The 14,349-nt window shown below is 46.9% G+C and overlaps 1 protein-coding gene across 1 annotated transcript in view; it reads left to right on the forward strand.

Moving 5' to 3' along the window:
• malt3 (MALT paracaspase 3) overlaps window positions 1–14,349 on the forward strand; it is a 117,169-nt gene continuing 102,820 nt past the window's right edge. Inside the window, exon 1 of the mRNA XM_080216008.1 lies at window positions 1–156. Within this exon, the coding sequence (XP_080072134.1) occupies window positions 120–156 (37 nt within the window). The 5' untranslated portion in view covers window positions 1–119. The remainder of the gene's footprint in view (window positions 157–14,349) is intronic.

Below are 14,349 nucleotides of genomic sequence, written 5' to 3' on the forward strand. Positions count from 1 at the left end.
CTCCGTAGTTAGTTGGATGATTGCGGGGCTGGCTGGTCGGTGCAGCGGCTGGAGTTTGTGGAGAAGTTGGCAGAAGTTCGTACCCTCCTCTCTGGGGTAGGGGGGGGGCAACCCTCCCGATGCCGACGGTGCCCAGAGCGACCCCCGCCTCCCCAGGTCAGTGGCGACACTCTGGAAAGTGACACACACTCAGCTGCGCGGAGGGGGCAGAAATCTCTGCAAACAAACAGGAGAAACTGGAGTGGGGAAGCTTTTCCCAAAGGGGGGAAGGAGGGGAAAGAAACTTGTTCCAAACATGCTCTAGCCCAAGCCTTTCCCAGCAAGGGAGCTAAATGTTTACCAGCCATTGAATCTGCTGTATCCTGTCTCTGTGTCAAATGAGGAGTTTGGGCAACGATTTGGTCCATTTTTTAGATTCAAGGAGTAAAATTAAAATAAACTACTCGGGAACATCAACCTTTCAGGGTCCAGATTGACTAGAACATAATTCTGATACAGAAAAAAGGGAGAACACAATCCTCGGAGAGGCGTAAGGGCGGCGCAGTGATTTCGATTTTGATTTGATTTATTATTGTCACGTGTATTGGGGTACAGAGATAAGTATTGTTTCCTGCGCGCTACACAGACAAAAAACACCGTTCACAGAAGGAAAGGAGAGAGTGCAGAATGTAGTGTTACAGTCATAGTAAGTAGTCTCACAACACCCAAGTTAAAGTCACCCCTGGTGTTGTGAGACTACTTACTGTGCCTACCCCAGTCCAATGCCAGCATCTCAACATCATGTTACAGTTATAGCTAGGGTGTAGAGAAGTCTGATGGTAGCAGGGTAGCCCTGCTGCCTCACACACCATGGACCCAGGTTCAATTCTGGCTCGGATGACTGTCTGTGTGAAGTCTGCATGTTCTCCCCATGTCTGCGTGAGGTTCCTCCGGATGCTCTGGTTTCATAGAATTCCTACAGTGCAGGAGGCCATTTGGCCCATCAAGTCTACAGCAATCACAATCCCAGCTAGCCCCTATCCCCATAACCTCATGCATTTCCCCTACCTAGTCCCCCAAACACTAAGGGGCAATTTGGCAGGGTCAATCCACCTAACTCGCACATCTTTGGAGTGTGGGAAGAAACCCACGTGGAGAACGTGCAAACTCCGCACAGACAGTGACCCGAGGCGGGGAATTGAACCTGGGTCCCTGGCGCTTTGAGGCAGCAGTGCTAATGCACTGTGCCATCATTTCCTCCCACACTTCAAAGGGTGCAGGTTTTAGGTGAATTGGCCGTGCTAAATTGTCCTAAACGTGTGCTAAGATTAGGGGGATAAATATGTGGGATTTTGGGAATAGGGCCTAGGTGGGATGCTCTTGTCGGAGACCTGATGGACTGAATGGCCTCCTCCTGCACTGTAGGGATCCAAAGATACTAAATTCTGGTCTAGAGGGTCCTTGATCCTGATACAGGAGTGAGGGTATCACTGCTGTTGGATTTTTAAACAGCATGGTGGGTTTGAGAGTCCTGGCCAGGAATTCCTGTGCCACTTGGGAATTTCAGGATGCTCCCTGTGTAACCACATGTTCCAGGAGCACCTCCCAGTTGCTTATCCCAGGTTTCTGAGATTGAGGGGAAACTGCAGTCACACCAGGTGTATGTGAGGCTGAACGCATGCCCCCGAAGGTGGTCACTCCTCAGTGACCCAGAGGGTAGGAGGAGGTGGACGGCATAGGAGTCCTGTGGGAGGGTGGCAAATCCAGTCAGGTGTGGGCACCAAGTGAGGCTGGTGAGCTACAGGCATGAGGGGTGGCATGGTGTCATATTGGAACAGCAATAGTTTTGAACTGGCTCAAAACAGTAGGTAGAACAACTGCTTAATCTATCTGTTAAGAAATTATTCAAGAAAGATAACATTAATATACCTGTCTGGGAAGATGAGGAGGCAGTGGAGGGATAGTCATAGAGGTTTACAGCATGGAAACAGGCCCTTCAGCCCATCTTGTTCATGCTGCCCAGTTTATACCACTAGGCTAGTTCCAGTTGCCCACATTTGGCTCATATCCCTCTTACTCCTGTAACTGTGATGACAGTTTTGATCTGTTGAGGCACCAGAAAAGGATGATTTAGTTCCGGGTTCAAAGATACGATCTATAGGAGATTTGTTCAAAGCCTTTTGCGTTTGAAGACAATAAATAAATAAAGAAGTGTTGTTTACAGTGTTGGAGACTGGGTAACCGGGTAAGGTAATTGGCAAAACAGCCAGAAGCAACAAGCATGGAGGGTAACATAAACTAAAGGGTAGTGTAGGAACACAGAGTGGCCCATGGGTGCATTTGCTGCATGTTGGGAAAGTGGTTCAAAGAGTATATTAAATCCTGGCAGCATAAATAGAGGCACAGAACAAATGGTGAACCCTGACAAAACAGCTGTTTGACCATGGTGTCGATTCTGGGCAGTGCTTTTTGGAATGATGTGAAGGCTTTAAGAGGAAATGCGGGAATTATTCCTGAGAATGGCTCCAGGGCTGGGGAGCTTCAGTTACAAGGATGGATGGGAGAAGCTGGGGATTGTTTCTGCTTCGAGAAGGTCAAGGGGAGATTTTTGGTTGGGCTGATGGCTGGAATTTTACTGCCCCTGCCCATCATGGGAATCGGAGGAGGCAAGGGGCGGACAGTGAGAAAGTCTGTTGATATAGAATTATGGAATCCCTACAGTGCAGAAGGAGGCCATTCGGCCTGTTGAGTCTGCACTGACCACAATCCCACCCAGGCCCTATCCCCATAACCCCATGCATTTTCCCTAGCTAGTCCCCCTTACACTAAGGGGTAATTTACCAATCCACCTAACCTGCACACCTTTGGAGCGGGTGGGAGCGAGGCTGTAAAATCCCACCCAACGGGTCTGGGAGAAGCTATTCCACATCAGGAACAAGAGGTCATTGATCAGACGGTGACGTGAGAGAGAATTTTTTAATGTAGCGAGTGGTAGGATCTGAAATGCGCTGCCTGAGAGTGTGATGGAGATAAATTGGGATTTTGATTTTAAAACAGAAATTGGGGAGAGAATTTGCAGGGATTTGGGACAAGGTAGAACAGATAGAGTCTAACATTACATTCTGCACTCTCTCCTTTTCTCTATGAACAGTATGCTTTGTCTGTATAGTGTGCAAGAAGCAACACTTTTCACTATATCCCAATACATGTGACAATAATAAATCAGATAGAACTCGGGACAGGAAGGGTGCAGTCACAATATTGGGACTTTATTACAGGCCTCTTAACAGCCAGCGGGGGAGAGAGGAGCAGATATGTAGACAGATTTTGGGAAGATGCAAAAACAACAGAGTTGTTTTGGTGGGTGATTTAATTTTCCCTATATTGACTGGGACTCACTCACTGCTAGCAGCTTGGATGGGGCAGAATTTTTAAAGACCGTCCAGAAGAGTTTCTTGAAACAATATGTAAAAAGCCCCAGTGAGGGAAGAAGCCATATTAGACCAGGCATTGGGGAATGAGCCCAGCCAAGTGATTGAAGTTTCAGTAGGAGAGCATTTTGGGAACAGTGATCATAATTCCACAAGTTTTAAGGGATAGGCCTGGCTGTGTTGTTCGTGCCGTGAGCTGGTATAGACATCATGGGCCAAATGGCCTCCTTATGTGTTGTAACTGATTCTATAACCTTGAAGGAAAAATGTGTAGCCAATGATGTGGAATATATTTTCAAAGCAGTTGAATATTTTCAAAGCAGTTGAATATTTTCAAAGCAGTTGAATATTTGAAGGAAAGTTTTTTAATGGGAGAGCGTGGGATATCGAGAAGAATTGAATAGCTTCTGCAAAGCCACAATGAGCCAAATGTCCTTTCTGAGCAGTGTCATTCCGTGGTTTACTGGGTCTGTGCTTTGGAGCAAAGTTTAAAGTTTATTTATTGTCACGAGTAAGGCTTATGTTAACACTGCAATGAAGTTACTGTGAAATTCCCCTAGTGGCCACACTCCGGCGCCTGTTTGGGTACACTGAGGGAGAATTTAGCACGGCCAATCTACCTAACCAGCACATCTTTTGGACTGTGGGAGGAAACCAGAGCACCCAAGGAAACCCACGCAGACATGGGGAGAACATGCAAACTCTGTATAGACAGTGTCCCAAGCCGGGAATTGAACTGGGGTCCCTGGGGCTGTGAGGCAGCAGTGCTACCTGTGCCGCCCCAGCCGGGGAAAGTGCCCCTTCAGCTTTGAGGTTTGCTCAGTAATGGGGGGATGTGTGGGGTGGGATCTGTACAACCCCCACCCCAGTTGACAATTTGAGTGTCAGCTCTGTCTCTGATTCAAGAAATTTGAGTTCAAGGCCCACTCCAGCGAAGCTGAATGCAAAATCTAGGCAGGGGATCTCAAGTGCAGCAGTGTTGGAGATGCCAGGTTTCAGTTGAGGGGGTTAAACCAAGGTCCTTTCAGGTGAATGGGGAAAGTTCCTAGCCTCGTCAATGTTTATCCACCGACCCAAATGATTATCACGTCGCTGTTTGTTGGATTGTGCTGTGTAAATTGGCTGCTGTATTTCTTGCATTCTAGCAGTGAGCACGTTTCAAACTGTACTTAGCTGTATTGGATTGGAACTGCCTGGTTCCCCAATGTAGAATTGGGAGGGAGTGGGGTACCCTAATGATGCGTTGGGGAATCCCTCTAGGAAGTTCCCCGTTCAGGATTTACCTAGCTATTGCCTTGAAGCACCAACTCTCCCTCAACAATTGCGCTGAGCTGGGAACCCTCTGACAAAATTATTTTAATCACAACCGGTTTTACCCTGATAGTTAAAAAGGACAAAAAAAAAACAACTTCTAACTTCAGAGTAACTATTTAAAAGACCTAAACTGACCTCCACATGGGACACCACTGGCCTGGACTGACACACACTCTCCGCACCCCTCTGAACACACCACCCCAAGCTTCGCTCTACTAGTCTGAAATGTGCTCACCCCTAACCTGGTCCAATGTCTCAACCCTTACTTACCTTTGAAACTTGCCCTCTCCCTTCCCATAGTCCCTTTTAAACATCTACTTTATGGCAGCTAGTGCTGTACAAAGGAGGTTGTGTCCTTCCTCACTGAGCTCCATTCAGTCCGCGCTGATGCAGCCGGGGGTGTGGTAGGCTGCTCCTGTCTCACCCAGTCTGAATGGGGAAGGTCGGGCAAGACTGGGATTCTACAATGCCAGGGAGGGTAAATCCTTCTGGATTGGCAATCTCCTCAAGGTTGTCACTCAAGGAATTAACGGGTGTAAATGTCCCAACTATGTCAGCTGTTGGGGGTTTTACACAAAAACAACAACTGGTGTGAGCACACGTAGATTCACAGTAACGCAACAGGTTTATTGAAGAGCAGCTCTCTGCACTGCACAGACCACAAACTGAAAGTAAACCCCTAATGACATCATCTTCAAACCATCAGCTCTTAAAGCATTCAGGCAACCCTCTTAAATATGTAACAACAGACCAATGTATTTGTAGTCATGTCTAGAACGTCTACTCTTGTGGCATATTTTGGCGGGGGGTGGAATTTTGAATTATCCAATTATTAGAAACAGGGAAGTCAGTAACACATTGAAGTGAGGTTTGAAAAGAGAACTGTCACTCATAAAACTTGAGTTTACTTTTGAAACATTCTCTCTCCCTCCCAATTACCCTTTATACATTTGCTTTACAGCATCTATTGCTGGAGTTCTATGAGGATGTGTCTAGGGCGGTGGATAGAGGAGAGCCGGTGGATGTGGTCTTTCTGGATTTTCAGAAGGCGTTTGATAAGGTACCTCACAAGAGGTTACTGCAGAAGGTCAGAGGACATGGAGTTGGGGGTAGGGTGTTAGCGTGGATAGAGGATTGGTTGTCAAATAGGAGGCAGAGAGTGGGGGTCAATGGGTGCTATTCGGATTGGCGGTTGGTGACTAGTGGAGTGCCCCAGGGGTCGGTGCTGGGGCCTCAGCTATTTACCATTTATATAGATGATCTGGAGGAGGGAACCGAGTGGAGGGTGTCGAAATTTGCTGATGACACCAAGATTGGGGGAAAGGCAAATTGTGCGGAGGGTGTGGAGAGTCTGCAGAAGGATCTAGATAGGCTGGGCGAATGGGCCAGGAAATGGCAAATGGAATTTAATGTTGGCAAGTGTGAGGTGGTCCACTTTGGTAGGAAGAATGGTAGGAAGGACTATTACTTACGTGGCGAAAAACTGCAGCAGGCGACGGTGCAGAGGGACCTCGGGGTCCTTGTGCATGAGTCGCAAAAACCCAGCCTGCAGGTGCAGCAGGTGGTCAGGAAGGCGAATGGGATGCTGGCCTTCATAGCGAGGGGGATTGAATATAAAAGTAGGGAGGTCTTGCTGCAGCTGTATAGGGCATTGGTGAGGCCGCAGCTGGAGTACTGTGTGCAGTTTTGGGCGCCGCACCTGCGCAAGGATATTTTGGCCTTGGAGGGAGTGCAGAGGAGGTTTACTAGGCTGATACCGGAGTTGAGGGGGTTGAGCTATGAGGAGAGGCTGAAGAAACTAGGCTTGTACTCGTTAGAGTTTAGAAGAATGAGGGGAGATCTCATTGAGACGTATAAGATGATGAATGGGATGGATAGGATAGAGGTGGAAAGACTCTTCCCGCTCAAAAAAGACAGTAGGACTAGGGGGCACAGCCTCAAGATAAAGGGGGGGCAGTTCAGAACGGAGTTGAGGAGGAACTTCTTCACTCAAAGGGTGGTGAATCTCTGGAATTCTTTGCCCGTTGAAGTGGTGGAGGCTGCCTCGCTAAATATTTTTAAGAAGCGGGTTGATGGGTTTTTGATAAGAGAGGGGATTAAGGGTTATGGGGAGAGGGCGGGAAAGTGGAACTGAGCCACGACAGATCAGCCATGATCTTATTGAATGGCGGGGCAGGCTCGAAGGGCCAGATGGCCTACTCCTGCTCCTATTTCTTATGTTCTTATGTTCTTAAAAAAAGGGGTGTCTCCTTCCTCGCTCCACTCCATTTACTCCATGCTGATGTGGCTGGGAGCATGGTTGGCACTGATGATAGCTCATGTATCATGCGGGCACTGATAGGGACACGTGCGTGTTTGATTTGATTTATTATTGTCACATGTATTAGCATACAGTGAAAAGTATTATTTCTTGTATGCTACACAGACAGAGCATACCTTCATAGAGAAGGAAATGAGAGAGTGCTATATATAATATTACAGTCATAACTAGGGTGCAGAGAAAGATCAACTTAGTGCACGGTAGGTCCATTCAAAAGTCTGAGGAAGCTGTTATTGAGTCGGTTGGTACGTGATCTCAGACCTCTGTATTTTTCTCCCAACGGAAGAAGGTGGAAGAGAGAGTGTCCAGGGTGCAAGGGGTCCTTAATTATGCTGGCTGCTTTGCGAGGCAGCGGAAAGTGTGGACAGTGGATGGGAGGCTGGGTTGCATGGTGGACTGGGCTACATTCTGGATCCTTTGTGGTTTCTTGTGGTCTTGGGCAGAGCAGGAGCCGTACCAAGCTGTGATACAGCCAGAAAGAATGCTTTCTATGGTGCACCTGTAAAAGTTGGTGGGAGTCGTAGCTAACATGCCAAATTTCCTCTGCCTTCTGAGAAAATAGAGATGTTGGTAGACTTTCTTAAATATAGTGGCGGCATGAGGAGACCAGGGCAGGTTGTTGGTGATTGGCCACCTTAAAAAATTAGAAGCTCTCAATCATTTCTACTTCGTTCCCATTGATGTAGACGGGGCGTGTTCTCACTATGCTTCCAGAAATCGATGACAATCTCCTTTGTTTTGTTGGCATATAACCAACATAGTGTGGGCACAGATGGGGATGTGTGGGCACTGTGTGGCACATGTATGTTGTGCAGGCACCAATTGTGGTGTGTTCTTTCTGTATCGCTGTATGGGTGTGTAATTAACATGAGTATCAAAGACTGAATCTAGAATTCACTCATTGATATTTGTGTCTTGGTTCCTTCAAGACCTCCTTAAGACCCACATCTTTGACCAATCTTTTGGTCACCTGCTCTTGTATCTCTGCTTGTTGCTTGGTTTCAGATTTCCTGTAGATAATGTAGATACGAAATGCATTGAGTCATTTAACTCGGTCAAAAAGCCTTTATGTAAATATTCAAGGCGAGGAGCATAAATTGCTGTTTACGGCGATTCTTTGAGATGTAGGTCAGGAACTGCCTGTCCATTTCCCTAATCTACCTTCCAGAATGCAGAAAGGTTAACCGAGTGCCTGTTAGTAGGTGTTTTCCTCCAAACTGAGCGAGCAAAATAAAAACTTCTGAAACCCTCTGTCGCCTTGCTGGTCAGGAGATTCTGAAATGATTAATCTCTGGATACAAATTGGTTTAATGACCAGATCCTGTGCCCTTACAGAAAATAAGGTGTGTGGCTTTGACCCCCTTAAACCCACAGGACTGAACAGCGAGTGATTTATTTTATCTTGATGTTGCACTATCTGACTGTTGGGGTTTTTTTCTCCTCTGTGTAATGTTGAAGTGTGTCCCCAGATGTTCTCCATGTTTGCGTTTGAACAGCTGGTCGTTCTCACCCATTCCCAATGATGACAATATTGTGAGGTGCTGTTGGATTATTTAGCATGGCCAATCTACCTAACCCGCACATCTTTGGAATGTGGGAGGAAACCGGAGCACCCGGAGGAAACCCACAGACACGGGGAGAACGTGCAGACTCCACACAGACAGTGACCCAAGCTGGGAATCGAAGCCAGGTCCCTGGCACTGTGAGGCAGCAGTGTTCACCACTGCGCTGCCCTGGAGATGACAAATCATAGAATGCCTTCTTAAACGTGATTGCCATGAGCCAATGCTGACTTCAGTCTTTCTCATTAGGTGGTTGCGACAAAACCATTCAATTTCCAGTTTAATGTGAATCCAAAAACTCAAAGCAGTTTCTGGATTTATAGGGCGGCACAGTGGTTAGCACTGCTGTTTCACAGCGCCAGGGACCCAGGTTCAATTCCCAATTTGGGTCACTGTCTATGTGGAGTCTGCATCTTCTCCCCGTGTCTACGTGGGTTTCCTTCGGGCGCTCCGGTTTCCTCCCATAGTCCGAAAGACGTGCTGGTTAGGTGCATTTGTCACGCTAAATTCTCCCTCAGTGTACCCAAACAGGTGCCAGAGTGTGGCGACTAGGGGATTTTCACAGTAACACCACTGCAGTGTTAATGTAAGCCTACTCATGACACTAGTAATAAAAAAAACTTTAAACAGTGGAAGTTAAAATTTGAGTGATGTAATCTTGACTCGAGACAATAATAATTCAATCTCAGAGCCTCCTTTTTAAATAACTTCACAATTATTCATAATATCCTTCCTTCCCTGTCTTTTGAATCTCTAAGTCTGCAGATACTTTAACTTTCCTATTGCACGTTCTGTTATGATCGTCATCACACATGGATTCCCTACAGTGTAGAAGGAGGCTGTTCAGCCCATCAAGTCTATATCAACTCTCCAACAGAGCGTCTTTACCAGGCCCACCTCCCCTCCCTATTCCCATAACCCCACATATTTGCCCTGTTAACCTACATATCTTGTGACACTAAGGAGCAATTTACCATAGCCAATCCACATCTTTGATTTGAGGGAGGAAACCGGAGCACCTGGAGGAAACCCACGCAGACACAGGGAGAACGTGCAAACTCCACACAGACAGTGACCCAAGCAGGAATTGAACCCAGGTCCCTGAGGCTGTGACGCAGCAGTGCTAACCACTGTGCATTGTTGTGAATGGGATGTGGGTGTCGCTGGCTTGCCCAGCATTTATTGCCCATCTTTAGTTGCCCTCCAGGAGGTGGTGATGAGCTGCCTTCTGGAACCGCTGCAGTCTGAGATGTGGGTAGACCCACAATGCTGTTAGGGAAGGAGTTTCAGGATTTTGACCCAGCAATGGTGAAGGAACGGCAATTTCCAAGCCAGGATAGTGAGTGACTTGGGGAACCTCCGGGAGGTGATGTTCCCAAGTATCTGATGTCATTGTCCTTCCAGATGGGAGAGGGTGGGATGGAGAGTGTGTGGCCAAAAGTGGAATGGGAGAAATAGCTCAAAGGTTGCCATGGTAACAATAACACACACACTCAGCATCTGGCCACAGAGATCGATTCCTCATTAAAACCATTCACCTTGCATCTGCTGAATAAATTGTTAACCCCAATATCAAATTATAACCATGTCCGCAGCCTGATGGGATGACCCCAAGGGAAATTAACGTGGTTGGTCTCAGGATGGGCCTATTTGGAACTGGGCTTTAAGGCAGCCATTTTGTTTGCATGCAAGCCCAGCTTAACCGCAGAATCATCCGTCGTGTTTTATTGAGCTCAATTCTGACTGAGTAACACCACAGAAAATCCACTAGTTCAAGCAGGGAGTTGTGAAGGTTATTTCTTGTGGAGGCAGATGCTTGAAGGAGTTACATCACCCTGACAGTTTGATGGAGTTGTTGCTTTCCACAACACGAATTCCCAATGTTACTGCTGATTGAACCTCTTCAATTTCCCTTCCACTTGTTGGAACTATTCCACCTCCTGGGGCAGCCTCACTGTTCAATGAAAAATAGACCCAGAACGTCAGAATTGGTTTTCAGATTCTCCTCAGTTGCGTGCCTTCTTGAAAATATATCGCCCTACCTTCATCCATCAATCCTGGACCCTCCCTAACAGCACAGCATGGTGGGCGTACCTACACATGGACTGCAACCATTCAAGAAGACAGCTCACCATCACTTTCTCAAGGGGCAATTAAGGATGGGTAATAAATGCTGGCCTAGCCAACAACACCCAGCTATGATGAAGATTTTGATTTAATTAAAAGTAGATTAGTTGCATTGGGGGGTGGCACGGTGGTTAGCACTGCTGTCTCTCAGCGCCAGGGATCCGGGTTCAATTTCCAGCTTGGGTCACTGTCTGTGTGGAGTTTGCATATTCTCCCTGTGTCTGCATGGGTTTCCTCTGTATGGATTAGGTGGACCAGTCATGCTAAATTGTCTCTCAGTTTACAAAGGTTCAGGTGGGATGTGTGGGGTAGTGGGGGTAGGGCAGGAGGTGGGCTTGGATAAGATGCTCTGTCAGAGTCACAGAATTATAGGAAACCCTACGGTGCAGAAGGAGGCCATCTGGCCCATCGAGTCTGCACTGACCACAATCCCACCCAGGCCCTAGCCCATATCCTTACACATTTACCCGCTAATCCCTCTAACCTATGCATCTCAGGACACTAAGGGGCAATTTCAGCATGGCCAATCAACCTAACCCATACATCTTTGGACTGTGGGAGGAAACCCACGCAGACAGATGTGTTGAGTATAGGGCTAATGGGAGGACTCTGAATAGTGTGGATGAACAGAGGGATCTAGGTGTATGTGTACATAGATCCCTGAAAGTTGGGAATCAAGTAGATAAGGTTGTTAAGAAGGCATACGGTGTCTTGGCGTTTATTGGTAGGGGGATTGAATTTAGGAGCCGCAGCGTCATGTTGCAACTGTACACAACTCTGGTGCGGCCGCACTTGGAGTATTGTGTGCAGTTCTGGTCCCCACATTATAGGAAGGATGTGGAGGCTTTGGAGAGGGTGCAGAGGAGGTATACCAGGATGTTGCCTGGTATGGAGGGGAGGTCCTATGAGGAGAGACTGAGGGATTTGGGGTTGTTTTCGTTAGAAAGAAGGCGGCTAAGAGGGGATCTTATTGAAACATATAAGATGATTAGAGGTTTAGATAGGGTGGACAGTGATAGCCTTTTTCCTCGGATAGAGAAAGCTAACACGAGGGGGCATGGCTTTAAATTAAGGGGGGGTAGTTATAGGACGGATGTCAGGGGTAGGTTCTTTACCCAGAGGGTGGTGAGGGATTGGAATGCCCTGCCTGCTGCAGTTGTAAATGCGCCTAGTTTGGGGACGTTTAAGAGATCCATGGATAGGTTTATGGATGGAAAGGGATTGGTTTAGGTTAGAGGGTCATTGTTTTTTAACTGGTCGGCGCAACATCATGGGCCGAAGGGCCTGTTCTGCGCTGTAATGTTCTATGTTCTATGACACGGAGAGCACGTACAGATAGTGACCCGAGGAAGAAATTGAACCCGGGTCCCTGGCGCTGTGAAGTAGCAGTGCTAACCACTGTGCCATGTGCCGTTGGTGCAGATTTGAAGGGCTGAATGGTCACCTTTGCACTGTGAGTATTGTGTGAATATTACCCTGAAAGTGGTTGCTTAGTAAGAGATATAAAGGACAAAATAGATCTCCAGGAGATCGTTGAGTCAGTTCAAGGTTAACGTGACAGCGAGCAGTTGGTATACATTTGTATATATACATTTGTATTGCGAAATCAATAACACTGTTGTGACTTTCTGGGTTTATAGGGAGGCTGGAAATTCTAACAAATGGTAAAATTTATAGCATCTGCCACCTTTTAGAGAACTTGTTAATCAAATAAACTTGTGTGTTAAGTACTTGTGTATATGGAATAAAAGTATGTATATGCACTATGTGTAACTTTGCATATTCTATAGATATATACAGCGTATAACATTTAAGTACCATTTTTTATGTAGCTTTGCACCTGTTCTTTGTCTATCTATACAAAAATATATTTTGTGTATAACACACCATTTATGTGCTTGTGTATAAATGCTTTTTAACTGTTAGCAAAACAAATCACTTGGCAGAACGTGTTTTATATTTGTAGAATTCCTATAGTGCAGAAGGATCCCATTCGGTCCATCCAACCTGCACCAATAACAATCACAGCCAGGCTCTATCCTCGTATCCCCAGCTAATCCCCCTGACTTTTCAGGGGCAACGTAGCATGGCCACTCCCCCTAACCTAGACATGTTTGCACTGTGGGAGGAAGGCAGAGCACCTGCGGGAGAACCATGGGGAGAATGTGCAGACTCCGCACAGACAATGATCCGAAGCCGGAATTGAACCTGGGTCCCTGGTTCTGTGAGGCGGCATTGCTGGCCACTAAGTATTCAGTAAGCTTTTTTTAATTTATAAAATCCCTTCCATTTTACTAAAAACAGTTTCTGATGGTGTGGGACTGATGATGTGTTGCCGTTATAAAAGCAGGGGAATAAAGCCATGTAACATCTTCCTCCTTTATAGCGAGGGGGATAGAATATAAAAGCAGGGAGGTCTTGCTGCAACTGTACAGGGCACTGGTGAGGCCGCAGCTGGAGTACTGTGTGCAGTTTTGGTTGCTGCACTTGTGGAAGGATATATTGGCCTTGGAGGGAGTGCAGAGAAGGTTCACTAGGCTGATACCAGAGATGAGGGGGTTAGACAATGAAGAGAGACTAAATAGACTGGGTCTGTACTCGTTGGAGTTTATAAGGCTGAAGGGGGGAATAGATAGGGTAGAGGTAGAGAGGTTCTTCCCACTTAGAAAGGATAGCAGGACTAGAGGGCACAGCCTCAAAATAAGTGGGGGGGGGGCAGTTTAGAACAGAGTTGAGGAGGAACTTCTTCACTCAAAGGGTGGTGAATCTCTGGAATTCTCTGCCCGTTGAAGTGGTGGAGGCTGCCTTGCTAAATATATTTAAGTCAAGGGTAGATAAGTTTCTGATAGACAAGGGAATTAAGGGTTATGGGGAGAAAGTGGGAAAGCGAAACTGATCCGCTTCAGATCAGCCACGATCTTATTGAATGGCGGGGCAGGCTCGAAGGGCTAGATGACCTACTCCTGCTCCTATTTCTTATGTTCTCCTCCTCCTTCATGTGCCATCCCCTCAGAGGGCATTGGTGACCAGGGACTCCCATTGGACTGGCCTTTGATAAGGGGGCAGGGCATTTGGGACTGAGAGTAAGCGGGGATTTCTTCACTTGAGGGTGGTGAACCTTGGGAATTCTCTACCTGGAGGGTAGAGAAAACTCAAATGACTGAGCATGTTCAAGATAGGATTCGAGATTTATGGAGATCGATGACATGAAGGGGTTTGGAGGTAGCTCAAAATCAGTTGGGTGATCAACCATAATCTAATGGAATGCCAGAGCATGATCAGTGAGCCAAATGGCCTACTCCTGCTCCTATATTTCTGCTGTACTAGGCAAAGTTATGCAGTAGTTTGTCGTTGCCCTCTGCATTAGGGCTGAGCAGGAAACCCTCCCGCACTTATCACCTGCCCTCTGGCCTATTGGAGGAATTTACAGGCTGGCCATTCTGGTTATATCACAACTTGGTATGGCTCCTGCTCTGCCCAAGACCACAAGAAACTACAAGAGGTCATGAATGTAGCCCAATCCATCATGCAAAGTAGCCTCCCATCCATTGACTCTGTCTACGCCTACCGCTGCCTCAGCAAAGCAGCCAGCGTGATTAAGGACCCAAGACGTTCT

Source organism: Carcharhinus amblyrhynchos, chromosome 32 (genome assembly GCF_965287045.1).
Source record: "Carcharhinus amblyrhynchos chromosome 32, sCarAmb.v2.hapA, whole genome shotgun sequence".
Taxonomy (NCBI): domain Eukaryota; kingdom Metazoa; phylum Chordata; class Chondrichthyes; order Carcharhiniformes; family Carcharhinidae; genus Carcharhinus; species Carcharhinus amblyrhynchos.